Here is a 26,654-nt window from a genome sequence, read left to right as displayed (position 1 = left end):
TTTTTGTTAACGCCGAACAACGAATAGGGGACAGCAATGCAAGATAGCCACTGTGAGATGGTGTTTTCAGGCACAGGGAATCATTCTATACAATCTATCGTAGATGAGAGCACAGAAGGAATGCAACTTACATCAAAAAATCACTTTCCCACTTTCTTCACTCTGTGCGATTTCAGTTTTTAGTTGCTGCTCATAAGCTATGATGTGCTAGCTGAAAAAAGCACAGAAGTAAGCCTGAACTGTTGTGTAAAGCAGTTTTGTCTGAATGGCCACAGGTCAGGTGAGCCAAACGACATAAGACTACTAAACTATATTATCAAAACACAAGGTCTTCATTGCTAAGAAGCACTTTAAAGTAATATATGGCACCATTGTTATAAAAAAAATTTGTCCCACCTACATAAAGAAAAAAGAGAAAAATGGCTCATCCCTCGCAACATTTAAACTAGACTACTACCATCAGCAAGTTGTTAGAAGCTGCTTTTGTAGTGACACAAGCTTTCCCATACACTTCATTCATTATGCTAAATCAAGGTTTGCCAGACTCTGATTTTGATCTCTACAGCTAATCATTAATCTAAACACACCTCATCCAACTAATCACTGTCCAAACTGCAAAAACTGATAAATTAGCAAGTGAAATCATCACAAATCTAGTCTATTATTTCCCACTTTAAGACTGCTGTTAGAATATTTCATTAATTTACTTATTTCAATATGCTTTACTTGTTTTAAGTCATTTTATCAAGCAAAATTCTCACTATATATGCAGATAATATTGTTTATTTCAAGAAGTCTGCTTCTGAACTAACACAGTGAGATTAAAGGTGTGATGTTCAAAAGGTATGATCATAAAAATGTAAAACTTCTGGGAGACTGCAAAATGATTGTGGACCTGAAGCAATGCACTTTGAACATCAGCAGTCAAAGTACTGAGGTATTTTTGAGATTGACATCATTTATTAATACTGAAAAACAAAAATTATTAATTTTATTTTGTTTCCCTAGTCAACCTAGAGGAAACAGGTTTTCACAATATCTGATTTCTACAGAAGTAACAAGAATGTTTATGGTCATGGACACGTTAAAAAAAAAAAATCTAAGTGCAAAGTTTGCTCAGGTGCAATACTCTTCAGGTCCTTCACCTCCTTTGCCACCGCAGTGGTTCATTATAGTCATTCTTACGTTTCTGATCGGATCTTAGAATAGGCTTGTAAGTTAATTACAAGGATTGAAGGATGTGGTCAAGACACTTTCATCTGTTACCTTGGTTGGTTTCATTTCCTTCAGCCAAAGGAGCCTGTTTGATCAATGTTGCTAATGATTTCTGAACAAGGAGGCGAAAAACATGAAGAACAGAGTCCAGTGAGAGGTAACAGAGCATGTAAGTTAAGAGGCCCTCTCTCGGTTTCCATTTGTTTGGACCACAGTAGAGTACACCCAAAAGAAGAAGAACACTAAGGCACCTGCGCTTCTGCTAGGCTTTTGTTTAAGCCTGAAGCTTTAGAATCAAGCCTTGTTGTTTCTATCATGTGGGACTTCATCTGCCTCTGGCCTTTCTTACTTTTGTTCCTGATTTCTCTACTGTTGCGATGGGATAAAGGTGGTTATTTTGTGAAGGAGGGAATGAGGCTGGTGGCTTGGAATATATGGATCACAACCTGTTGGACACTAAAGCTTCCACGCCCTGTTCTTTTTAATACTCCTGGAGACCAAGAGTCAGAAGTCAAATTGGTCTGCAAGCCTACAGCTTTGGCCAACTATATAAAGCAGCACTGTCACATTTTAATACACTCCCCAGTGGCTAAGTGGCCAAGGACAGACCCCCATCTGCAGATTCTCTTCAATTTGATGTGGCCCACAGAGGAAGATGGTGGAGTCTACTTCAAAAGGGATAATTTACTCTTACAGGATGGAGGTATTATAGCTCTGGACTGGGCCGTTGGGCTGAAAGACCAGAAAGGTCAGGCCAAAAAGGACTGTCCTCCTGGAGGAAGAGTCTTAGGCTGCCATACCAGCAACCCACCCATCATCATTCTGATCCCCAATGCTTTGGGGAAGATCACACAACACTTGCTCAGCTTATGCTGCTTAGCTCTGCAACAGGGTTTCTACCCTGTGGTCTTTAGTCGCCGTGGCCATGGTAGCTGTCCACTTACTACTCCACGCTACCAGCAGTTTGGGGATCCCTCTGACCTGGTGCAGGCAGTAGCATATTTACGAAATCGCCATCCATCCTCTGTCCTGCTTGCCGTCAGTGAAGGCTCTGGCTCTGGCCTGCTGCTGTCTTACCTTGGGGAATATGGATCATCCTCTTACCTGGTAGCAGCAGCTTGTATTTCACCAGTGTTCCATGGACAAGCGTGGTTTGAGACGCCGCTCCCTTGGCTTTATAATGAGGCTGTCCTGCTCTACCGCAAACTGCAACTCAGCAGGTAACAAAAATAATACTTGAAATTACAATAAGTGTAAACCATTGTTAAGAAGATTAAGTATTTATGACATTGTTAATTAAATACTAGTTCCCTGGATAAAGCATTTAGAAACTATATATCTGTTAAGAAATAATTTAGATAGGAATACAGATGCACTTGAGTAACCTGATTTAAACAGAAATTCCACTGATTTTTCAAAAAGTCTGCCAAATTATTGGATGTAAATAAAGTTTTTCAGAGTGGTTTGACATAAAATGCTCTGTTCTAGAGAAAATAAAATCAGCATTGTTCACAGTGGTGGTGATAGGAACCATATGTCCAAAGTGTTCAATGCCTTTAAAAGCTCCCTGCCTGAAAGTTATTACGTATGTAAGTGGTTATAAACACACTGCCTGATGTCTGAGACATTGTTTTGTGATTGTTTAGATTAAAATGTATTTTTAAAATCGATGTATGGGTTATTATTTTACCAACATATTAAAAAATTTAGAAGACATGGGTTCTCTGGTTGTTTTGGATGGCAAATAAAATAGTTATTATTTGGTTCTCATCACCACCACTAAAGAAATCATTGTCAGTAAGTTTCTGTACCATTAACTATTTCACATCAAACCACTTTTTATGACTTGGTTTTACATCTATACCACTGGATTTTGCATGATGGGAAAAATTATAATTAAAAAAAAAAAAGTGCACGTCCATTTAAACTCCAGCACAGCGTTTTGCATTAGATTTTGCCTTTTCCATTTGATTCTGAATGCAGGTACGCAACGGCTCTAAGCTCAGTTATGGACGTTGAGACAATCCTCCGCTCCCGTTCCCTTCAAGATATGGAGAGGCTCATATTTTGTTCAGCCAGGCAGCAAGATAACAGTGAGATGGACACACTGGACCAGGGCAGAGAGCAGAGATCAAGATCATCCATGAAGTTTGACTGGGTGGGTTACTGGGATCGTAATGAACCTTTGCGAGATGCAGATGAAGTAGCTGTTCCTGTTCTCTGTTTATGTAGTAGCGATGACCCTCTCCTGCCTCCTTCTTCAACCCTGCCCATATCCCTCTTCCGGAATAGTCCCTATTTCTTTCTGGCTCTGACAACTCAGGGAAGCCACTGCGGATTCATGCAGGAGAAACATGGAGGCACTGGGTCCTGGAGTCATGAAGCAGTGCTTGAATACTTTCGGGCTGTGGGAGATTTCTTCAAAGTGGAGGAGAGGAACTTTGTCATGGAAGGATTTGTTGGACAGGGTGCTGTTCAAAGTCTCAGGCAAAGGACATGTACAGTGTTACCCAGAAAGAGGAGAGCAGTCATGTTCAGGAGAGAGAGGCCTGTCTTTGGTCCACAAAGACAACTCTCAGTTCATTCAGGGCTGGTTCCATTTGAAGAAGAGCACGACACATTCACTTGGAACAGATCATACACTCGCTGAGTGTGTATGTAAAATGAAGAAGGGCAGATGCAGCAAATATGACCCAGCACAAAAGGACTGTACTGAACCCTACAGTCCACTAGAGCAGTTTGAGAACATTTTGCTGCTGCTTCTTCAGGCTGCAGGACCCAATTTCTTGACAATACTACCTACAGAACACTCAAACATCCTGAATGGCACAGGGCTTAATAACACTGCCTTCCAGTCATGCACAATTTAGTGATTTCCCACCTAAGCTGAACAAACTCATTTGTAAGATTACACTGATGGGGATCTTTTATCTTTAAGCCAGTGGGGGCAAAAGCAAAGACTGAGACTCGGAGAGTCCGACAGAGCAACAGACCCTTCAACACATAGTTCTAGGAAAGAAAGAAAACTAGCACTTCACCCCATTTCAGGAGGCCTGTGCATTAATTGAAACATCGCAAAACATATTGTTGGTTTTCTCCCTCCCACAAAGAATTTTTCAGGACCATGATGTACTAAAATTACTTTATTACAGTTGATTCTTGATCCAGTAGCCCTCTGCCAACAAAAGGAGTAATTACAAACAAAACATTACATTTGTCCCCTAACGGTTTCAGAATTTTTTTGTTTACATTTTAATTCAGTTTTTTTCTTGTTATGAATAGCCATACATTTGTTGTAATCTCTCCAACATTCAGCTTTTCACAATCTATACATTTTAATACAGGTTATATATGGATTGTTATGGTAATGTTGAAGCAGGAAAAAGGAAAATAATGACCATTAAAATAAAGCATTTGAAGGAATACTGGTAAACACACTGTACAGAGACGTACCCCTTGCTTTGTTATTGCCCATTCCCCTTGTTCTCACACTTTTGAAAAGGGTCATTAAAACATGGGTATAATAAGGGCTCCAATGTGACACTGTATCGGTTACACTTCTACAAGGGGGCACACCTCCTCTCTCTTCTAAACATACTGCGAAGTCCAGCTCCAGCACTCAGGCAGGATGGACCTTCTTACAAGGGTGACTGACCTTTCTTAAAAGGCCTGGCGTAATAAACAGATGAGCTCGTGTAACATTTGTGTAACGTTTGTAAGATTTTTATGTCTATGGCTGCTCTGTGGATACCAACAGAGCAATGAGATGGCTAAATGGTTTTGGCATGTTGCATCAGAACGCCATGGTTAGTTTAGTTTCTCCTTTATTTGGCCAGGTCCTTTGAGGCCTGAAAGAATAATGGCTCAGTTGGCTTGCGATATAGGCTAGTTAAGGTTGAGCTTAATGGCATCTCTATGTAATCAGTGATGCCATGCACACAACATGTACCAAGCTAGTTTATAGATGACAGCATAGACACTTAAGCATTCAGAGCTTGGGTCACTGTTCATTCTTTAGCAGAGATCAAAAAAGTCAAAATAATTTGACAACCATGATGGCAGTTATGGCTTCATCTCATTCTGAATGCGATAAAACCCTTAAGAAATGTGATAAAAGTAAACTTCACAGATCTCTCTGTGGCCACTGACTATGAGAGAACAAGAGAAAATAGGAGGGACAGAATCCAGGCAGACATACAGTGAATAGCGACACTGTCAGTGGAGGGAAAATTCTAATTAGGATTGTGGAGGTGTGGGGTGAATCAAAGGTGTTTCAGCTGTGCTTAATCCCTGTGAGACTTTGCCTGATATTTTTTCTTTAAATAAAATTATAAACCAAGCTGGTTTTTCTTTTTGTCTTCACATTCAAGCAGTTATTTTTTCTTTATCTAGTTGGGTTTATCTTTCATAATTTTATATTTCCTTTTTTTAAATTTTCTAAATGTACAATATACACAAACGTTTCCTATACATCCCACTTAAAGCTGTCTTCTCACTATATCTCTTTGACATATCACACTGTTATATATGCTTTTCTGACTTTTAATTTTTTCTTCTTTTATCACTTTTGTACACATCATTATAAATGCTCGGTTGAGGGAGGCTGTTAGGCGGCAGATGCCGAAGCTCTGGGATGGGCATGAAAGTGACAAAGGCATTGTAGGGGCGACAGCAGCGGCACCCACTCACCCCAGCAAAAACATTCAGCGGTCGCAAGCCTGCCCAAAACATACCTTCCCACCCCCAAACCCACACATTCTGCCCTGATGCCAGGCCTGGGGAAGGGGCAAGGGGAGCATCAGAGGTCCAAGAGATAAAGGGGAAAACGAACAGCAGACAAAATGAGAGAGATAATGGCCTTTTTGTCTGTTTCATCGCAGACAATAAAAGCTTCCTTGTGCATAGCTGGGATGAGTGTTAACTTTGGCATTCTAAATATAAATCTGATATTTGACTGATATCAGTCAATTTTTCCATAACCCACATCCATTCATACATACATATTTACACAGGTCAATTTTTTCCTGACATTCCATTTGTGCAGTCTAAGACAAAACCCTACTTCTCTGATTCCCTTCTACACCTTGCTAAACACTGACAAACTCATGGGTCCATCCTTCCATCCTCCTGTCTTCTTCCTTTCTGTACCCATTTAGCTTTACATATACCAGGTCTGTCCATCTCCAATGTCAATATACTTACATTCAGACTTCCCAAAACAAATTGAAAAACCGACATCTTGTTCTGCGTTCACACTTACAACTCCTCTTTTGGCTGCCTGGACCCATAAGCAACCTGATACAGAGACAACATGGCAAGATAAACTGTGTTAAAAGAAACGGTACCTTGACAATTTTGATCAATCCTGGCCTTATAATGTGCTTATACTGAAAACCAGCACTGTGTAGGAACTTTGATAACAACTGTTCAAGACTACCAAATCTGGCAAAAGACATAGAAACAAGAACATCACTGCCAAATTTTTCTGGGATTCTCACAGCATTGTAAATAGTAAAGTATATCCAGATGACAAAAAAAAAAAAAAAGAACATAACAATGTTTCAGAATATTAGTGCTTAGTGTTTTAAAATGAACCAAAGTTGTTAATTTCACTCACGGCACAGCATTCATGAGAAAGAAATAAAATCAAGTGCATTCTAAAGCTATTTTAATTATGGGCCATGGTGGAAACGGACCGATTTCCGAAAAATGACTGGCTTTACAAGTCATAAATGATTCCTATCTCTGTCCACATCCTGTAGCTTCTGTGCCTCTTTTATTAAAAGTATGCCAACATTAAAAACAGTTCTATCTGAACACCACATCATGTGTTTTACCACATGTACTGCAAAGGTTTTTACGACAAGACACACAGACTGTACAATTCTCTGACGGTGAACTGAAAGCATTAACCTGCAAACAAGATCATGATAAAACCCATGACAGATTTACATACAAAAACCCTTACTTCCTGTCAGGAAACGTACTGCAGTCAGCCCAAACAGCATAACGTAAATGCTCAACATACTGAGGCAACAGCACCAAACACATTCACATACTTCCATTCTGTTCCACTCAATTTTAATGCACCACTAAAATGACTTTTGAAGCTTTACTGTGCTCCACAAAGTTCAAAAAACATTATGTGGATCAACTGTGTCAGCTAACTGAACTGAGCTGAATGTTTAAGAGCTTTTCTCATTCATAACCAGGACCTTAAAAACATATGTCCTTACATATAAGGTGCAAAAATTCAGAAGGGTGTTCTGAAAACTAGGGAAATAACAAAACATGGAAGAGGAAGAGAAAGAGAGTAGATGACACTCAGGGCTCAGATTCCCCCCTTGAGCCCCCACTATGATGCACCCCTGTCCCCTTCTCCTGTGGCATTGTGGAACAGTGTGAGGCGGGATGTAGTGGGCAGAGTGTGGGCGGTCTTACGTGTAGGACAGGTGCGAGCCGTTGGAGATCTGAGAGGCGATGCTGGCGCTCCTGCTCATCCCCTGGTCACTACGGCCTCCTGACGAGGTCCGCCGCACCGCCTGGGGGCTGTTTCTTGCTCCCCCACCACTACCACTTGAACGCTGGCTACCCCCAGAGCTGTGGTGACCCCAGGGAGGGGGCCCGCCAGAGGGCAAGCCATGGCCCCAGGGCTGCTGGATGGAGCCGCTCTGACTAGGGTGGTGATGGTGGTGGTGGCCATGGTGGCTGCCATGATGCCCCCCTACCCCAGAACCACCGCTTCCCCAGTGCGGCCCCTGGGAGCTGGCCCCATGCTGAGAGCCCCAACCCCCAGGGGCCCCTGGGAAGCTGTGGCTGTGGCCATCAGAAGAGGCCAGGTTGGAGAGCACCATGTTGCTGAAGCCCAGACGCATGCTCTCCGAGTCAAACGCTTCAATCTCACGGGCCTGACGCTCCAGCAGGCTGCGAATCCTCTCTGAACGCTCGTTCTGCAGGGCCAGCATCTCCTCTTCTATCTGAGATGGAGAAGAAATAAAACAAAACAAAGGTCAGATTACTGCAACAGCTGCACCAAAAAAAAAAAAAAAACACAAAACCATGCAGTGGCGGGGGAAATTTAGTTTGGTTTTAGTAGTCACATGCCTTCTGTTCTAGGAGGGCTCTGCGCAGTGAGACTCTCTGCTCCAGCTCTTTCCTCTCGCGGTCATGCTGAGCATCTGTCTGCATCTTGATCTTGCTCTGATACGCGTTCAGCAGCTCCAGCTCCTGCTGCAGCTGCATCTTCAGCACCTGGCACTCCGCCTCCTGGGCCTCATCCAATCGCAACTAAGGTGCAGAACAGAGGGTGGGGACGGAATGCAGGTTGCTGCCATAAATGATAATAACTGTATAGCATCTTGATTTTTCCACGAATACCCTATGAGACAAACCGCTTGCAGCACAGTTCATTGTGTACACTCACTGTCCTCAAATCAATACTCCATATTAGGATTACACAAAGTATCTTTCTGCAATTAGTCAGCTACATAGTGCAGTTGTGATATACCTTGCATTACATCTAATACACTGGTAAACACTTAGGGCTTCAGATTTAGACAGATTTAGTCTAGTCTTGAACTAAACTGCGCTGCAAATAGTGAATCACTATTGGAAATTCTTAGGCTAAATCTACAGTGTGCCCAATATATATATATTTTGCAGTGGCAGCCGGCACTGCTTCAGCATTTTATAAAATGCCATAAAGTTCCAATTACAAAACTCTGCAGAGGGCTTTTAATTTGAAACGCTGGTTACAGGAGGTGGACGAACATTGCACGAATCGTGAGAGCCAAGTTGAGCCAAAGTGCCAAATCAAACCGTTGTCAGTGGAGCTAACTATTCAGTTTTAGCAAGCTGTAGTTAACTGGCTAACTTAGCTCACCATGAGTAGCTTAGGTTGGCCTTATTTTGCAACGTTATTAAGTTCAGGTTTACATTTCGTGGACTTGGCAGACAGTGGTGGTCTGAAATATGAATAAAGTATGAATATATGAATATTACAGCAACATCAATATTACAGATCAACTGATAGTGATTAATGAACATGTGCAACCCCTCCTTCTTCACTTACAGCCTGTGTGGAGAGCATGTCATTGATAGAATGGTCATACTGCTCAGCAAGGATGGCCAGTTTGCGTGTCTGCTCCTCTTTGAGTCTCTTTAACACAGCCTTGTGGTCTGACTTGGGTGTGGTCTCCAGTAGGTGGTTCCGCAGGGCCTTGTACTGCCGCGTCTGGATTTTACATGTGTCCTGAAACTGTTTTTTGATCTGCAGCTCCTTGGACTGAGACAAAAAGGCCAGCAGAAAGACACACAAGAAAAGGGGGGGTGGTGGTACACACAGACAAAGAGCACAATAACAGCAAAAGAAAGAAATCAGAAAGGAGATGAAATTGATCATTCATTCGATTTTAACCAATTTTCGTCATACCTTCTTTCATAATATCTGTCTCACCCACCTTCAGGCTCTTAGGTTGCTGGCGAACCTCCATTACATGCTTGCGGCGCAGTTCTCTCTCCCTGCGTTTGTTGTACTCCAGCTGGTTGGTGAGCTCAGTCTGGTGCTGCAGGCGGATGAGCTCAGTCCTCATCTTATGGATGGTGCCCAGTTGCCTCACCTCCAGCTCCTGCATGGACTCATGGTGCCGCAGCAGCATGGCATGCTCCAGGTCCTTCTGTGTCTGACGCTTATTCAGTTCCTGCATCGGACCGACAGAAGAAAAAGACAGGTTCAGAGAGGCAGTGTAAAAGAGCAAGTACTTTGAGCAAGACAATGGACCTTTTTTTAATAAAATCCTGTGATCTATTATGCATAAAATGTTAATGGTTACCAACCAGAGCATTTGAGCAGGGTGGAGTGGGAGCAGAGAGGCGAGCGGAGCGACACGATTTTGGTCAGAGCACAGTGTTGTCTCCTGCTCAGAAACCGCTCTGGTATCACTCCATCCCACAAGCCAGACAGTCCTTTTTTCCCCCTCACTGACTACCTCTGTGCAATGAGTGACGAGGCAGCGTGACTGCTACAGCTTGCACACGACAGCAACAGAGCACTATATTGCACAGTTTGTCTTGTGATTGGGCCGTTGTTTCACGCCTAAACCTTCTGAAAAAAGCCTGTGTAGTACAGTATGTCCAACTAGTTTTTCGTTTAATAATGGCCATAAACTACACAAGTCATGAAATGAAGTGCGTAGTGTCTTCAATACATTCAGGGCATAAAATAAATATCATAAGAACGGGACATATGGAGCGGTAGCAGACACGGAGCGGTTTCTCTGATATGTGAGCTAAGGAGCGTCGAGGAGCGAAAATAGAAAGCCTGGTGCGGAGCTGAAGTGGACTGATTACAGAAAGGCTTTGAGTGAGAAGTGGAAATTTCTGCTGCTCCACTCCACTCACATGCTCTGTTACCAGCCACTATCTTAGAACAACCCTGCCCTGCAGTGAAACACCCACTTCAATTCAGGAAACGCATATTAGTTGATTAACTTGTTCACGTGTGTTAAAGCAGGAAAAACAACAGGGTTGGGAACCATGAGCTTAAGTCAGTATATTAAGGCACATTCCAAAATCTGACTTTAGTTTTAATGACATTCAATATCTGTTTATGCTAAACCTTGAACATACTTCTCGAACAAGGTCCTGCTCCACATTGTGTCTGGCGATGAGGATGCGGCGTTTGAAGCGCCGGCACTCCAGCTCCAGATATTGGCGCTGTCTACGGAGTAGGTTGGCCTCCTCCTCAGCCTGGAAGTGCTGGAAGTTCTCCTTCTGCTTTGATAGCCACTCCTGCTTCTCCTTCTTAGGTGTGGACTGGTTCTCATTCAGCTCCTGAGCACATTGTGAGAAACAAGTGACAAAGTATATAAAGAAGGCAGCATGTTCTCAGGCAAACCAGCATTCCTGCACAATTACTGACCAAAGTGACAAAACCCACTGGCACAAAATGCACAGATTAACATTATTTAGCAGAAAGTTTTTTCTGGGTTACTCTTAAAAACTTCTCAGTATTGCTAATATCATTCTACTACAGCTGCAGAGAGAAATAAAAAAGCATTAATTGGAACCTCTTTCAGTTGCTCCTTGCGTAGCTTGTACTCTCGTTTCTGGGATTCAAGGAAACTGCTCAACTCTTTCTTCTGCTGAACCTGGATGTGCTGCTGGAACTTCTTCTCATCATTGGCAAATGACTTGGCCTTCAAGAGAACAGCAGAGTAAAATAAATCACATATAAATATGCAATACTTAATGAACACATCCGTGATCTGTTGTCTTTTAGCCAAGATTAACTATTTTGAGAGGGTATCTAAAGCACTCAAAACAGAAAGAGGTTCTATGAAGTGACTGACAATCTAATGCACATTTACATCTTTCTCCATGGCTGCTTGGTGCTTCTTGACCAGTTTCTCCAACTCAGCAGCAAAACTATTCCTCTGGGTTTCCAGCTCCTTGTCCAGCCTCAGCCTGTGCTCGTCCATCTCGGCCTTCAGTTTGTTCTCCAAGGCCATCAGGTGTTTCTGATGCTGCCGTCTCATACGCTTATAGCCGGACATTTGCTCCCTCAGCTCAGAGTCTTGCTCATGCTCCTGCATCTGCCTTGTTACCTGGGGAGCAAAGGGCTAGTGATTAACATTCTGTACAAATATCACTTACTCAGTCTTGTTTATGTATTTCCCCATCTTTGAACTCTAAACCAACACTGAGATTCACTGAAGGCTCCATTATGTAATTTGATGGGAGGTGAAGACAAAAAACAGTCCAGAGTTACTCCAGTTGTGATTTTAAACAGTGCAGTGACTCACCAGTGAGGCTGTGCGGATGGTTGCAAAGTGCTCACGGTTACGGTGATGTTTGCGCTGGGGTGGTTGTGCTGGAGCTGCCGAAGCCTCAGATGGACGACTGCGTGCCTCTGAGTCATCATGGTAAACTTCTTCTTCCTCCTGTCAATACCAGCACAAACAAAATAAATAAATCTCAATATGCCTGCAATTTACTATTTCCAGAATATCTCAGAATGTTCTCAGAATTAACCATGTGTTAAATTCTAGAGCTACTGCTTGAGAGAACAAAACCTGTAAGATGATTCAGTAATTAAAAAAATAACGTTATTTATTGAATGCTAAAATTGTGGCTTTGTGGCAGATAAAAAAAAACCCTACGGCTACAGCAAAATCTGTATCTGCTACATTTGTATCATGTAGTCGATTATCAAGGACGATCATTTTTATCGTTTTGATCTTTTTTTTTCAACCCAGTTGACTCAAAACACACTGAATCACTGTCCCACTGGCTTCTATTATGCATCAGTTTCAAGTCAACTGGTTTTCTGGTCTAAGTATAGTAAAAGTTACTGTTCATGTTAATCAAATTTATGCTACAAATGTGAAAAATTACATGGAGATTAGTTTGAAAATTGCTATTCCTTGCAGAAATGGCACTAAACAAAAAAGGGCCCAATTAAACTGTTAAAGTGTAAGATTTTCTTTGCATCCAATGAATATTGTTCTTAGGACACTGTGTGGGAGTGAAACACTTGGGCTGTCTCAGGAGGAGTGATGTGAACATACAGGTTTGAGGTGTATGACGGAGCTGTTAGACATGACTGTGTGGTCTCCCTCCAACAGGTCCAGCTCACTCTTGTCATCTGCAGCATCAGGCAGGCTGTTGACTGAGCTGCTCTGAGAACTGGCACTGATGGACATGCTGGGGATGGACTGGTTACTGCCCACGCTGTTCACTGTGCCTGTACGCCCAGCACCATGCTCTGGCTCCTACACATGCAAACACGGTGCGAAATAAAGTTATTACTTATGTAGATGGTAAAACATAAAACAGCATAAAACCTGAGCCATGTATTAAGTTGTGCTAATATATACAAAACCACTTAGGCCTGTTAACATTTAGAGGTTAGTGTTTAACCTCATCTCCCTCCTGGGGCTCGGTGGCAGGCCCATTGTGGGCCTCCTGAAATAGGATCTTTTTCATCTTGCGATACTGCAGGTTGTCCAGCTCTCGGACCGCGTCCTTGGTCCGCATGATCAGGTCAATCAGGACAGTTTCTGGCCTCTCACGTTGAACAAAGGCATGCTGTATGCAGAGAAGTTGAATTAGAAGCATTATTAATACATAATTATATTGAATTTAAAATAAAAAAAAAGCATTGCAGAAATATTTGCATTTACTCGTGAACACTGGAACGTTTGAAATGCTTCATTAACACATACATAACATTCAGGAAAAATTCAGCAGGAAATGCAGCACCACACTCCTCTTGAAGAGCTAATTTAAACATAAACAGCACAATAGTGCTATTTCAAATGTCAAAATCAATGAACAAATCAAATTTATGTTCAGTCAAAGCTTTGGCTTTACTGTTCAGCATTGCTGTCATGGATTGTGTAAATTTTCTGATGACAGCAAAAGACAGACACTCAAAAAAAAAAAATCCACAAGGTAGGTGAATTTGGCGATTCCAAAGCCTACAAAAGCACTGTAACATTGAATAAGCATTCACATCTTCATGTAGTGGGTTTCTTAAATATGTAATATTAATACAGGTAGGAGAGACTTATTTAGAGGTCACCTGCAACAGATCTTCTGAGTGCGGTCTGTCCTGGGGGATTTTCTGAAGGCAAGAGTCAACAAAGTTTCTAAAGTAATCCGTCCTAGGAAAACAGAAAACACAATGATTACAGGCTAAAAATGTTTTTATATTGGCCTTGTTTTGAACAAGCTGATGTTGATCTTGGACTACTGGCCCATTACAGATGCAACAAACTACTGTGAGACTGGACTCACCATTCGCTAGACTGCAGAGTTGGACTCTCATTCTGCGCTATATGGTATAAGGCACTCATCGCATTCATATTGAACAGAGGGGGCTTCCTCTCAGCTTAAGAAAGAAGGGCAGATCAAAAAAATGTCAGACAAAAGGCTTCAGTCTAAACCCTTAAGAGACAGACACAGACATGCATACACAGAATTTAGCTTGGAGTCATCTCACCTAGTTCTATACAAGTGATCCCAAGGGACCAGACATCCACTTTTCCATCATACTGTCCCTCATCCATGGCCAGAATCACCTCTGGGGCCATCCTGAGAGTAGAGAGAGGAAAAATTCCAAATAATGAGGCTACTAAAAAGGAGCACTTAGATATATTTTATGACACAAACAGCCTGTGGTCTCACCAATATGGCGTGCCCACAAAGGAATTGGCTGGAGAGGCGATGGAGGCAGAGCCAAAGTCTGCCAGTTTGACCTGTCCAGGCTCGGTCAGCAGGATGTTCCCAGCTTTGATATCCCTGAAATAAGTGAGTAACATTCACAGAGAAAAGTCCAACACAGAGAAAATAGGAATGATTATGATACTTAACAAGAGACATTAGATATAAAGTAAAACACGTTAGACAAATTGGTATGCTCAAAATGGAATGTAGATACACACACACACACACACACACACACACACACACACACACACACACACACACACACAAACACACAAACACACACAAACACACCCACCTGTGAATCATGTTATGAGAATGAAGGTAGGCAAGCCCCTGCAAAGCACCATGGGTGATAGCTGCAATCTCCATTTCCTGAAGGGGCTTTTTGTGAACTGAATTGAGAAAAAGTGAAGTGAATCAAATGGGTAAAATTAAAGCCACACATTGTGAATTAAAAAAAAAATAATTAAAAATTAAAAAATCCCTGTCAGTAATAAAAAAATAAATTACTGAAAGGAAAAGAATAGTTAATATTAGCAGAATATTTAACATAGCGCCACTGTGAGCTGAGCCTATAGGGGGCCAAGAAAGCACTTTTCCCCCACTTTTTGTTGAGGCTGAACTTTTTTTATTTAATGCTGAATGTGCTCCAATATTGAGATTAATTACTTTGGATTTATTTTCAGACTAGTTAGAAGATAGACATATGTGTCAAAACCAGGAAGCAAGCTAATCTTGCAGGAAAGCTACTTTCTCAACTGAAGGAAATATGAAAAAGACAATCCTGCTTTAAAACATATCTGGATTGTTGGAAAATGCAAAGCAACTGCAATGAATTCATCTGATGAATAAATATGGTCGAAATTTACAGCTCACCTTCAAGGAGGTCGGAGGCTGAACCCAAACAGTATTCCATCACGAGCTAAAGAAGAAAAGTGGAATGTTCCGAATTTTACATTGTGGAAAATAAAATAAAATTGATTGTGCACACATAATAGAAAATTAGACAAAAAACATAAGCTCATATTACCCATGCTGTGTGTTCCCGTAGATAGCATCCTTTATATTCTATGCTGTTTGGGTGTTGTATTCTCTGAAGGAATTTTACTTCTTTAATTATATCCTGCCATTTCTGGGGCAAAAGAGAAACAACAGTAAATACACTGCAATCAACCATGTTCATTATTTTAAATCTATTAGACTATACTGTTATCTGATTACCACTAATCCGAAATTTTAAGGAAAATTTTGCTGTGGCTGACAAGCTATGAATGACCTTTTTGTTCTGACGTGTTATACTTGAGTGACCTTAAGCATCATAACACTAGGTCAATGATCTTTTTATATGGCTTGTAAAAAGTTACAATGCCACACCTTAAAGCTTTAAACAATTGTTTAATCCGCTTTAGATTATAGGAAATGAGTGAGTGCATACTTGGAAACAAATACTTGAGGACAATTTAAAAGCCCACATGTAATGCTAAGACAGTGAAAATGTAATTTGGTATGATCAAGCTATAATTGTTACATGTGATGCAAATGTACCACTGTCTATTTCACCAGTATAAGCATGGCCAAAACTGCCACTGGTTGATTCTAACAGTACTACTGCAGGTGAGAATCTCGAGATGTCTCACCTCATTGGACTGTTTTCCACTGTAGGACATCTTCTTAATGGCCACCACCTCTGCGGTTCGCACATCACGTGCCTGTACCAAGATACAAGGGTTATACATCAGAAGCCAAGTCATACTTGCGATGGCTAGTTTACATACAATAGATGCATCATATTATGATACTGGAAAGAATCTTTTTAGTTAACACCAGCTAGAGCAATAACCAATTACAGCCACACAGGCTGTACCTTCTCATTTTCATCTTTAAAGTCAACGCAAATCGGAAACCATAACACATATTCCATATTTCCAAGTATTACGGAGGCCATCTGAGCTACATGAGCATTTCAAATGATGACAGCTAGAGGTGGTGGGAGAGGGAAGCGAAATATGACATTATCGGTTCATATTACTTTTCCCTGCACGCTGATGCATTTACAGCCAGGCAAAAGTCACTACATTTTGATGGGAAATTACAGTAAAATAACTATTTTGTCTTTTAAATGATAAACTGTGCTTGATATGATAGACATGAAACAGGTTCCAGGTATATATTTAACTAATTACAACTATGAGCAAACGTGTCATACTTTACAGCCCTGTTAAAAGTTAGTGGTGTTTGACTCAGCTGTTGGTGTGTATGAGTCCAAAATGTAGGGAAGCCTGCAAAACTGGTGAAAACCCAACACATTTTACCACCCAGCAGACACCATTCATACAGTAAAGCACAGTGACAAATCCTTGAAGAAAATCCATAGCTCTCCGTCAGGAACATGAAAATGGGAAGATGATTCATGACTACAACCACACTGCTAACATACAGTGGGTGAAGAACAGGAAGGTGAATGTCTTTTAGTGACCTAGTCAGTGCTGTGACCTAAATCCCATTATAAATCTTTGGAAAGACTTGAGGGCAGGTCCTTAATGGCCATCACACACTTTAACTAAGCTTGATCAATTAAGCAAGAAAGAACAGGGAAAAATTCTTCCCTCAAGGTGTACAAAGTTGGACGAGGTGCAACCAAACAAACTGAAATCTGTAAGCCAAGAAAAATGTGTTTTCACCATACTCCTTACACTTTGTAAATAAAAAGGGAAAAAAGCCTTTTTTGGGGGCAACATACATAGACGTTCTACACCTACTGTATGTCTTCCTTGTCAAAAAACTAAATATAATGTTTGTATGTCTACGAAATTTGTTTGATGCAGGTTAAAAAAAAGAAGCTGGAGTAAACAGTTGTGCATTTCCTTTTAAGAGTCCTTATGAGACATGGAAAGACAGAAATAAAGAAAAGCTGTGGGGAAAAGGCACCAAACAAAAACAAAAACAAACAAACAAAAAAAACAATTTTCTTAAAACAGTTTTCTTAGTTAGAGTAACCTACACCTAAAGCTTTAGAAGAGGAGGAAATCTCAAACAGAATGAAGCAGAGAGGTGAAACAGAAAGGATATTGGTCAAGAAAATAGGGGGACATAAAAAAAAAGTTAAACCAGCACTGCTGCATCAAACAGTGTAATCTGTGAGTGGAAGGACGGTCCATGGCAAAAAAATAAAATCAAAAATCCAAATTCCAAAGATAATCTTAATATGAAACTCACAGTTTGGAGGAAAATTAAAGGTAAAAACCTTGACACTTTAGTAGCGGTTACTTGTCTGCGCCATAATGTCCATAAACACTGAAATAAGTGGAAATGCATGGAAACGGAGGGCCGAACACTTACGAAATACACAGCTCCAAAGCTGCCATGTCCGATCTCGCGCAGGTCAGAGAAGAGCTTCTCAGGGTCCTCCTTAAAGAAGAGCTCTGCAATTTCGGGGTCCTTTAGGCTCCCTGCCCGGTTGGTGGAGGGCATGCTGCGAGCCCGGGAGGCAGCCGCGCTCGCAGGGGACTATCTGGCCGTGCGACTGCGACGCGCAAGCCCCCGCTGATGACTCATCTGCCAGAGGGAGGCAGTGTACGCATAGGGACCTACAACACACAGTGAAAAAAAATAAGAATATTAGAGACATGCTCACTAATCCATCACTGTTCAAATAACTGAAATATACATTTGGATGTGACAGCTTTTCACTGCACTCAGTACAGCCTTCTAGTAAATAAATCAGAAGTGCTTCCAAGTGTTTCCTTTCCATGAATACAAAGAAGAAAATCACATTCCTAACATGGGTCAGTGCTTATCCGCACTTAAATCAACCCCAATCTAAACATGTGTTGGTACAACTGTGAAAGTAAATGGGCTAAGATTATCCATCTTACAGAACTGCAACTGCTGGGGAAGAGTGTCCAGTGATAAATAAATTAAGATGGCTGTGCGCTCACACTCATTTACTGCAGTGAGATTATCCCACTGATGAGTCTGACTGACAGAGACAGACAGCAAATGGAGAGAAAAGATGACACTCAGTATTTGCATGCAGACCAGCGATCTGAGTGGATTCCCTGTAGGATTATCCCCAAGAGGGCTGTGCCTCCTGGAAGTGAACAGACCAGGGGGTCCCTGTAATCCTCTAAACCTTACAAACTGACCCCAGACCTACTGACCCGACTTGTCATAAAGGCACCACCACACAAAAAAGCCAGCAGCCGAGGCTCAAATTCAGAGTGACCGGGTTTGCTTAATGATTAGCTTCTATGACATTCAAAGCAGACTGCCTAATCACCTTGTGTGCTCAAAGTCTGGAAATATTACATTTAAGAGTAATTAAATGCAGGAAACAGTGAACTGTATACTGGGCTCTGACACAGAGGGTCTCTAAACAGACAGAATGGCCCATAACCCTATGATCATAATCACTGCAACACTCAAGTCTGAAAAGGAAAAGGCACAGCTTTTAAAATAACTGATTAAATATTTACCCAGTAGTGAAATACAGACAAAAAATGTGTATTTTTACACGCAAAAAAGGCTGAGAATTTTATTTTGAGGGGAAAAAAAGCTAACCTGTGTTAGTGAATATTAATATAAGCAATGATGATACAAAACTACCAGGCCACTTAAGTGACGCTGCAACTGGAACTTCTGGAACAGGCTGGAACCATTTCTGTTACAGGTGTGAAACCACTTGACAACATGCTGTCCTTCTCGATATGCAGAGTACAGCAAAACATCAGAAGGAAGAAGGAAAGGCTAAAGTAATCTGTAGCCTCATTTTTAAAATGCCAAAAAAATCCACAAACGATGCAGTCAAAGTGCAAAGTAAGACTAAAACCAAAAAAAGTAATGGAATTCATTATGTCTAGTTTTGATCACTCAGTGTTTTCCATGAAAGCCGACAAATGAGAGAAACTCAGAAGAAATAGAGGAGCATTTTTTTTAAAACACTATATCAAAAATGTTCACACCATTAGTGGATGAGCAGCCTATTCCAGCAACCTCTCATGCTACAGAGTTGGGTATTATGGTATTGGGAGATTGATCCAGATCCCTGGAGCAGTTTAATCATGCAGACTTTACCACTCGGCTGAAGCTGACAGGCTGGTGCTCCAAGTATGGACTACGTAGAACACAGCAGTTCTGTAATCAGTGACCTCTAACGCTACTCATCCCCAACATACCATAGGTCAACTCAATCATGTCATCTTTTTCATCTAAACCATCAGCTATCATGCTGCCCATCTCCCTCCATAACTAGAACAAGTGATGCTCACCAATTTATTTTTTTTAAATTGTGTGTTAAATGTACACTTAAATAACATCTAAAACAGCTCTAGGTTAAGAGGGTTGTGATGACATAGGCGCTCTCACACTACAGTCTGTTTTTGTTTTAATAATAATAAAAAAATTGACATCTATTTCACTAAAACACGTGATAACAGAAGAGTAGCTGGAGTCACAAGACAGGGTGAGGAGAGTGACTACAAATAAAAGCCATTCAACTGCTCTGTTAGAGAAATAATGGAACTGACATCAATGCCAATAAATATTTAAATTGACTTGTTAATTGAGTGACCAACTGAGTTCAAGGATGCTGACTGCATCACAGGGTTAGACTTGATAAAAACAGACATACCGAGCTTGAGTAATTAAAGATGGTTACATACCTGTAAGAACAAAAAAATAATTAACTAGATTATTTGTCATATAAATTATTGCAATTAACAATTTCATTGTCTTTTTCTGCACAAGTACAAGAAACAAAAACACACCCAACTGAAAGAATTTCCATGAAATTCTTGGCCAGTCTGTAATTTCCAGCCCTGCTGACTGTCTCAGAGCTCAGCATGTCTCTATTACTGGATTAAAATAAATCTAGAACCAGACCACAATAACCTGGTGACATTTAAAAGTCAATCAAAAGTCTTTAGGATAAACAGACAAATACTAGTAATATATTACCTCAGCTAATGTTATTACCCTAGTCACACTGGAACTTATTTTATCTTGAAACTTTCAAGCTTGTGAACCATTAGTTAGCTAACAAGTTAGATAAACACGATAAATTCACTAAATTATGTTGCAAGTTTTATTCAATTAAATCTACAGTAGAGTGTACAATGAGCTTGATGTTTATTGCTGTTAAGTCCTTACATTGAGAACTTTGTTAGAGAGAATCTAAAACACTCATAAATTCAAATATACTATTCGATTTCCTGGACTTTCATGAATAAAATAAAAAAATTCTAACATACAATTGTACAAATTGTAACATACACATAATTTGCAAAAGCTGACAACTTTGGAAAACAACTGCAGTCTGTTCAACTAATTGCGATCGGATGATAATGTTATAATTGTGACAGGCCCAAAAACAACAATAGCTGGTGAGTGTTGTGCAAAATGTGTAAAAAGTACACAATGGATGCAGGATTCTGTATTATCCAAGTAGTCAAGACCAAGACGAGGGTGCTCTATTTTAGAAAACATGCATTTTAAAACACTTTTCTTTCATCTAAAGTCACTGTGATGTAACAACCTATTAGTACCAACAAGGCTAAAGAACTGATCACAGATTTTAGAATAAAAGTCTATTCTCGAGGACACAGCAATACTGGTACATTTTGAACTGACAAGAAATTTACTTGAAATGCAAACACAGAAACAAATACATCAAGGCCTGGCAAAGACCCTTTACGAGAAGGCTAAGGTGCCATGTCATAACGCTAAGCAGTAGTTCCTGTGTAATACAACAAATCTACACTGCTGATGCTAAATTTGACAGCGCTTGTACTGTCAAAAACAAAAATTAAACAACTAAGATCAAAATCTGGATTTCAACTAAATCAACTCTAGCTGCAGACTGAATCTCAGCAGTGCTACACAAAGTAAAAGCTTTGCTAAGACCACCTGCAAAAGGGATAACTATGGTGTTCATCCTTTTTCTATTGGCTGGTGGTTGGGTAAACCTTACAAAGCACTGACAGAGTTAGATCTATGGAGGAGGGACATGGAAAGACTTTGCTAAGAAATGTCACTTCCACATTTCCTCATGAGAGCACCTGAGAAAACAAGGAAGACTCTGTGTGTAAATTCGTCTAATGACTTGCTGCGTCAAAACCAATGACCTTTGGCTTGTTTTTAATCAACCCATTCATGCTACACTTAAAATACCAATAATATTTTCATAACTCATAAATATATACAGAAGAGCAAGACTGACATGACTCACAAAGGATTCAAGAAAAGAGTCCTGTAGAGAATACAGGTGAATCATCTAGCCTTCTTTTGCTTCAGTGACTTAAGTTATGGAGGCATCTCAGATATCTGTGGTATTCCTTCTGTTCATACTGACATGCACATAACTGCACATTAAGCACACACATGATTCTGAAGTAAGATATGACAAAAATGACTTCCCAAAGACTTCCTGGAATGAGCACAGGATGAGAAAGCAAAACTGCATTTAAAAATGATAGTGGAATATAAACAGTATTCTCTAAACAACTGTGCTTATGTCTCGTGTCTTATGGTAAGACCTAACAAACGTTTACACATTTATACTTAACTTTTAGTGTTCAGTGTTGTGAGTAGTTGGGGCAAGTACTATGGGTCTACTTGTTACTGTTCCACTGAAGGTGTAGTTGAATAAATGAACTATGGCCTTTACGCTTTCAGGTGTGGGAACTGAGGTAATTGAAGCTATAATGACCAGAATACAAGTCATCAAGCTACTAGGGCAATTATGTTAACTAAAGCATAAAATATTAAAATTAGTTAATACACTAACCCATTGGAACTAGGCTGCTAAAATGTTTTCAGGCGTAAGGTTGTATAAAACCGTTTTAAACCCCAAACTGGGTACAGTTCTAAAAAGACCAATATTTCAGAAATTAAAAAAAACTGACAAATACAGCTATGAGAAATGTTTATCTAGAAACCTAAACTGACTAATGTCATTATCTAGAAACCTAAACTGCCTAAAAATGATCAAATAATAAATAGAAACACTAACAAACATGCAATATAATTTTTTTAGGTTTATTTTTGGGGCTCTAGTCCTGGGAAGCCTTCATCCAGCACAATTTGATGATTTTCCTGCTCAAATACAGCTGATTCTATACAGCCATCCAAGGACGCCCCTGAACAATCAATGTATGGTTTAATTGTTTAATTTTATTCAGTAACTAGTAGAACCTCCTTTGGAACTGACCTCAACCAACTGCTTTCTGTAGACCTACAGAAAAAAAAAAGAATCTCCATTTACATGTTTTTGATATGCCTGCTTCAGATCACACCACAGCACTTCGATGAGATTGATGGGAGAACTCGACCATTATAAAACATGAAGTTTCCTGTTTTAGCCACTTGGCTGTTTTCTCCTGTTTTGCATCACTGTCAAGTCACATGACAAACTTTTTTAGGTTTGAGATCACAGACAGACACCCTAACAGTGTGCTATAGAAATTCTTGATTCATTGGCCCCCTTCATAATTCTAAACACTGTTTTACACCATATGTAAATAACCGAGATGACTGGTTCTAGGGTTCTGCCATTTCTTTCTTGTACTAATCTTTGTAAGACAACTCCTGGGGACAGTAGCAATGGTGATGCATCTCTTCCATTTGTAAACTGTGCAGAACAGTGTACTGGTGGAAGCCCAAGTATTCAACAACTTTTCTTTTGAGGACTTCTGAAGTATCTTCTGATTCCTCTGAATCAGATCGCACTTGAACAGTACTTTGCAGTGAAGTGGCCTGAATAATCTGAATACTCAAATATTTGTTTATGTCGATATTCATTTCTCTATTTAGTATTCAAAAGCTTTGTCCTTTTTAAGCCACAAAATTGTTGACTAACCTACAACAAGCTTCATCAACATAAGCCTTTAGAAAGAAAAGCGATTGTTATTATATGGAAAAAATAAATTAGTTTAGTTGAATACATCATAAAGCCAGGCATCCACATCACCTTGCCTCACAGTGCAACAAACTGCACTGCTCTCCATATGGCCACTGAAACTTAAATAGCAGCAATGTCTAAGGAAACACGTGGAGGCACTTTAAATTAACAGATGACAAGAAATCTGCCATAATAGTTTGGTATACCAACGAAGAGCAAAAAGTTTGATGAATCATCTCAAATAAGTAAGCAGTCATCCTTATGCACGTAAGGCATCCTCTGACTCAGCTCTGTCATGTAACTGCTTGAGCAGATTTGTTTATTTTGATGAAGTCACAATCACAAGTTACCGCTGTATCAGAGAAGAGCAATATTAGTCTCCTCATACTGTTAATACCGCACAGGAGCAGCAAAGCAACAAGATTGTTAAATTTTAGTGAACTGTTATTTTAAATGTAGTTCAGAGGACTATAAAAAATGGACTCAACAACATGATTATAGTAAATTTTTTTCATTCAAATTTTGTTCAAAATATTGTGTGAATACCAAACCGTGAACCCAATATCTTGAATCTAATCAGATCATGGGCTGTGTGTACAAATATCACAAATATGTCACCACATTGTTACTATGACTACTGCAGCAGCCATTTCAACAAATTAAAAGTGAACTATGTACGTTTTTGGGATTTGGAAATGTGGCAACGTCCAGAAGAATATTTTGTTACGTCAGTTGTGCTTCAGGCCCCCATGAGCGGATGAATCTGTTGAATAAGGGAATGTAGAAAGAAAATTCAAAGAGAACTCAGCTACAACTTCTGTATTCCAAGGATATAAGTAAGTTATCGACGGATGTAATCGTATCTTCATCATCCTGATTTTGCATTTTGAAAACTACACTGTAAGATTATGCCCTTTCCAGTGTCCAGTGTCATATTTTTTTAAGGTTAACGTGAATCCGAAATCGCACTTTTCTTCTGTTCCGTGATGTATTCGTGAGTGAAACACAGTATCAGAGACGGTCTCTGAGTTGAATGATTTTACTTGACGACAGGTATAGGGCTGAAGATTGGGTGGGTGGGGGGGTTTGGGGAGTAAAACAGAATATTACTGGTCAATATTTTCCCTGATCACTGGTACCTGGAGATGTGTTCAACACTCAATGTCTGAGGCAACGAAAAGGCACTACACTTTGACTGAATATTATAGGAAAACAAGAACTTTGTTCTTAAATTGTATGGTATATTCAACTGTGCTTAATATGACCAGAAACATGAAGATAAAAAAAGTCAATTTTCCCTTACTTTAAATGTGAAAGGCGCTGCAGAAGTGCAGATGAGTTCATTACAGAAGACTGTGGTGTACCTGTTTTACCTACACAGCCAAAACAAATTCATACTGGACGGTGTAAAGAAGGTAGTCTCCTGACTCCCAGTTAGCTCACGCTCGACCTGTGCAGCTTTCTCCAGAGCAAGTAAACAAAACGAAGCCATTTAAATTTGAGCACGCGCAAAGAATTCCGCCCGGTTAACAAATATAATGAGTATCAGTTGTTCTGTAAATAATACAAAAAACATGATGCCTATTTAGAGGATATCATGAGGCAGCACAGAGCTGGCTGGTCAGTTCAGTCGGTTACGCAATGTCAACACAGTGGGATGAGGAATGCAGCGCACGTCAGAGCACTGTAAGCGGTGAATGCGCTTACAAGGAATACCCGCTCAGTGTTAAACCGATTACTCATGTCAGCCGCGTTTTCTTTATCATATCGCCACATACATACAAACAGGTTTACTGAAGCCAACGTCAAAATATTACGGCTGCCTCGTCTACCTGACTAATAATGACAGTTTCAATGCCAAGATCAGGCGTGTGAGAGAAGCAGGGAGTGCCGTTGCAATAGGAGTCCATGAGCATTTTCTTGTACGCGAATAGTACACAGCTTTCGCATATCTGACAGTTATACTGGCAATAATCACTGAGGGTTTCACAGACGAAATTTTAAGCAGATGAACTTGATTTTTATATTACCAAGGCGAGCTGGTGCCAAACTGCTCAACCTTTCAAAGCAGGGAGAGGGTCACGTTATGCACATTTTGGCTGAATAAAAATAAATAACGTGACCTGGCTATTTAGCCGGCATGTTAAACTCTAGCATAACTTAGCCCAAACCAATTAACTCTGTTCATCTTAAAGTTTCAGAAAGTCATGTAAGTTACAATATTAGCAAGCTAGCCCACAAACAGAAAGTGCCTTATTAGCCGTGCTAGTTGGAAAAGGAATGTCATTTGAAACAAGAGGCTGATGGCAAAAATAACAGAAGTTATCTGGTTATAAACAACGGGTTCAGCTAGCTGGCTTGACTACCTACCACACTTCAAATTACATACTACTATGTCAAATGAAACGTTTGAGCACAAACTGAGCAGCTAATTTGCTAACTTGCCGAACAGCTAGCTGTCCTCGCCATCCCTGTTTACAGCTGCCAAACGTTAGCTACTGCAATTAGCTATCTAGCTTAGCTAGGCGACTGGTGTATTAGCACGTCAGCTAACTGTTGGGTCAAGATGTCTCCGTCATTTTCAAAAAGCTGACAGCGTAAACACACAAGCACAAAATGTGTTTAGTTACTCGGACATCCTTACCTGTCCAAACGGCCAGTTTTTGAGAAGAGCAGGACTCCGGACAGAAGAAATCTTAGCTAGGCTGCTAACTTGGCTATCTGGCTAACTAGCCCACACAGCTGTGCTGGGAGGAGGAACAGGGTGAAAGCAGCTGGGCGCTGAGAGAGAGTGGAGCACAGATTTGGACTCAAATCTGGACGTGTTTATTCCTTCAGCACCGCGACAGTCCCTGTGGCGTTGCCGAGTCGTTTGATTTAGACTATCCGGAACCGTTAGTGTTGATTATGTTTGCAGGTTGGTGATTCATAAGCAAATATGACGAGCAGCTGAGGCCCAAAGCCTGGCCAATGAATGTTATAGCTTTAAAAGCTAACTCCCCACTCCCAGTCACTTCCAAAAGATGGCGGCGGGTAGTTTTCACCTCCTCCCCTCCGTGACAAACACGAGTGAAATTGAGGCTAGCCCACTAACAACACCATCATAAACTAGCTGAAACCATCCAAACGGCGCTGCCGCGATCCACGGAGCCTGAGGTCGCCCTGGCCATACGAGTTCTTCGTGCGTGAGTGTGTGAATGCTGTCTGTGGCCGGGCAGTGATTTTCACAGCCTTCCTCACTTTCTCTGCCTGCAGTGCCGTCTCCCACCGCCGGGGACGAAACCCAAGAAGCGGCGCTGAGACTACGGCGCGC

At 40.7% G+C, this 26,654-nt stretch overlaps 2 protein-coding genes across 2 annotated transcripts; one reads left to right on the top strand and one right to left on the bottom strand.

The window, feature by feature from the left end:
- Positions 1-1,095: 1,095 nt before the first annotated feature.
- On the top strand, positions 1,096-6,254 carry LOC118820187 (protein ABHD15). The gene is made up of 2 exons (XM_036588355.1): positions 1,096-2,435; positions 3,199-6,254. The coding sequence occupies exons 1-2, from the start codon at positions 1,531-1,533 to the stop codon at positions 3,863-3,865; spliced, it is 1,572 nt and encodes a 523-aa protein (XP_036444248.1). The 5' UTR covers positions 1,096-1,530; the 3' UTR covers positions 3,866-6,254.
- taok1b (TAO kinase 1b) lies at positions 4,346-26,654 on the bottom strand. Its single transcript, XM_036588353.1, has 20 exons — positions 25,986-26,654; positions 17,785-18,032; positions 16,083-16,154; positions 15,476-15,577; positions 15,322-15,367; positions 14,741-14,837; positions 14,404-14,517; positions 14,219-14,310; positions 14,014-14,107; positions 13,799-13,880; positions 13,135-13,302; positions 12,783-12,986; positions 12,018-12,155; positions 11,583-11,819; positions 11,283-11,411; positions 10,843-11,046; positions 9,675-9,914; positions 9,287-9,499; positions 8,320-8,502; positions 4,346-8,192 (listed from the first exon to the last, which is right to left on the bottom strand). The coding sequence occupies exons 2-20, from the start codon at positions 17,914-17,916 to the stop codon at positions 7,653-7,655; spliced, it is 3,087 nt and encodes a 1,028-aa protein (XP_036444246.1). The 5' UTR covers positions 17,917-18,032; positions 25,986-26,654; the 3' UTR covers positions 4,346-7,652.

This window comes from Colossoma macropomum, unplaced genomic scaffold (genome assembly GCF_904425465.1).
Source record: "Colossoma macropomum unplaced genomic scaffold, Colossoma_macropomum, whole genome shotgun sequence".
Classification (NCBI taxonomy): Eukaryota; Metazoa; Chordata; class Actinopteri; order Characiformes; family Serrasalmidae; genus Colossoma; species Colossoma macropomum.
Note: the sequence above shows the minus strand (reverse complement) of the source record. Positions and strands in the feature narration are given on the sequence as shown.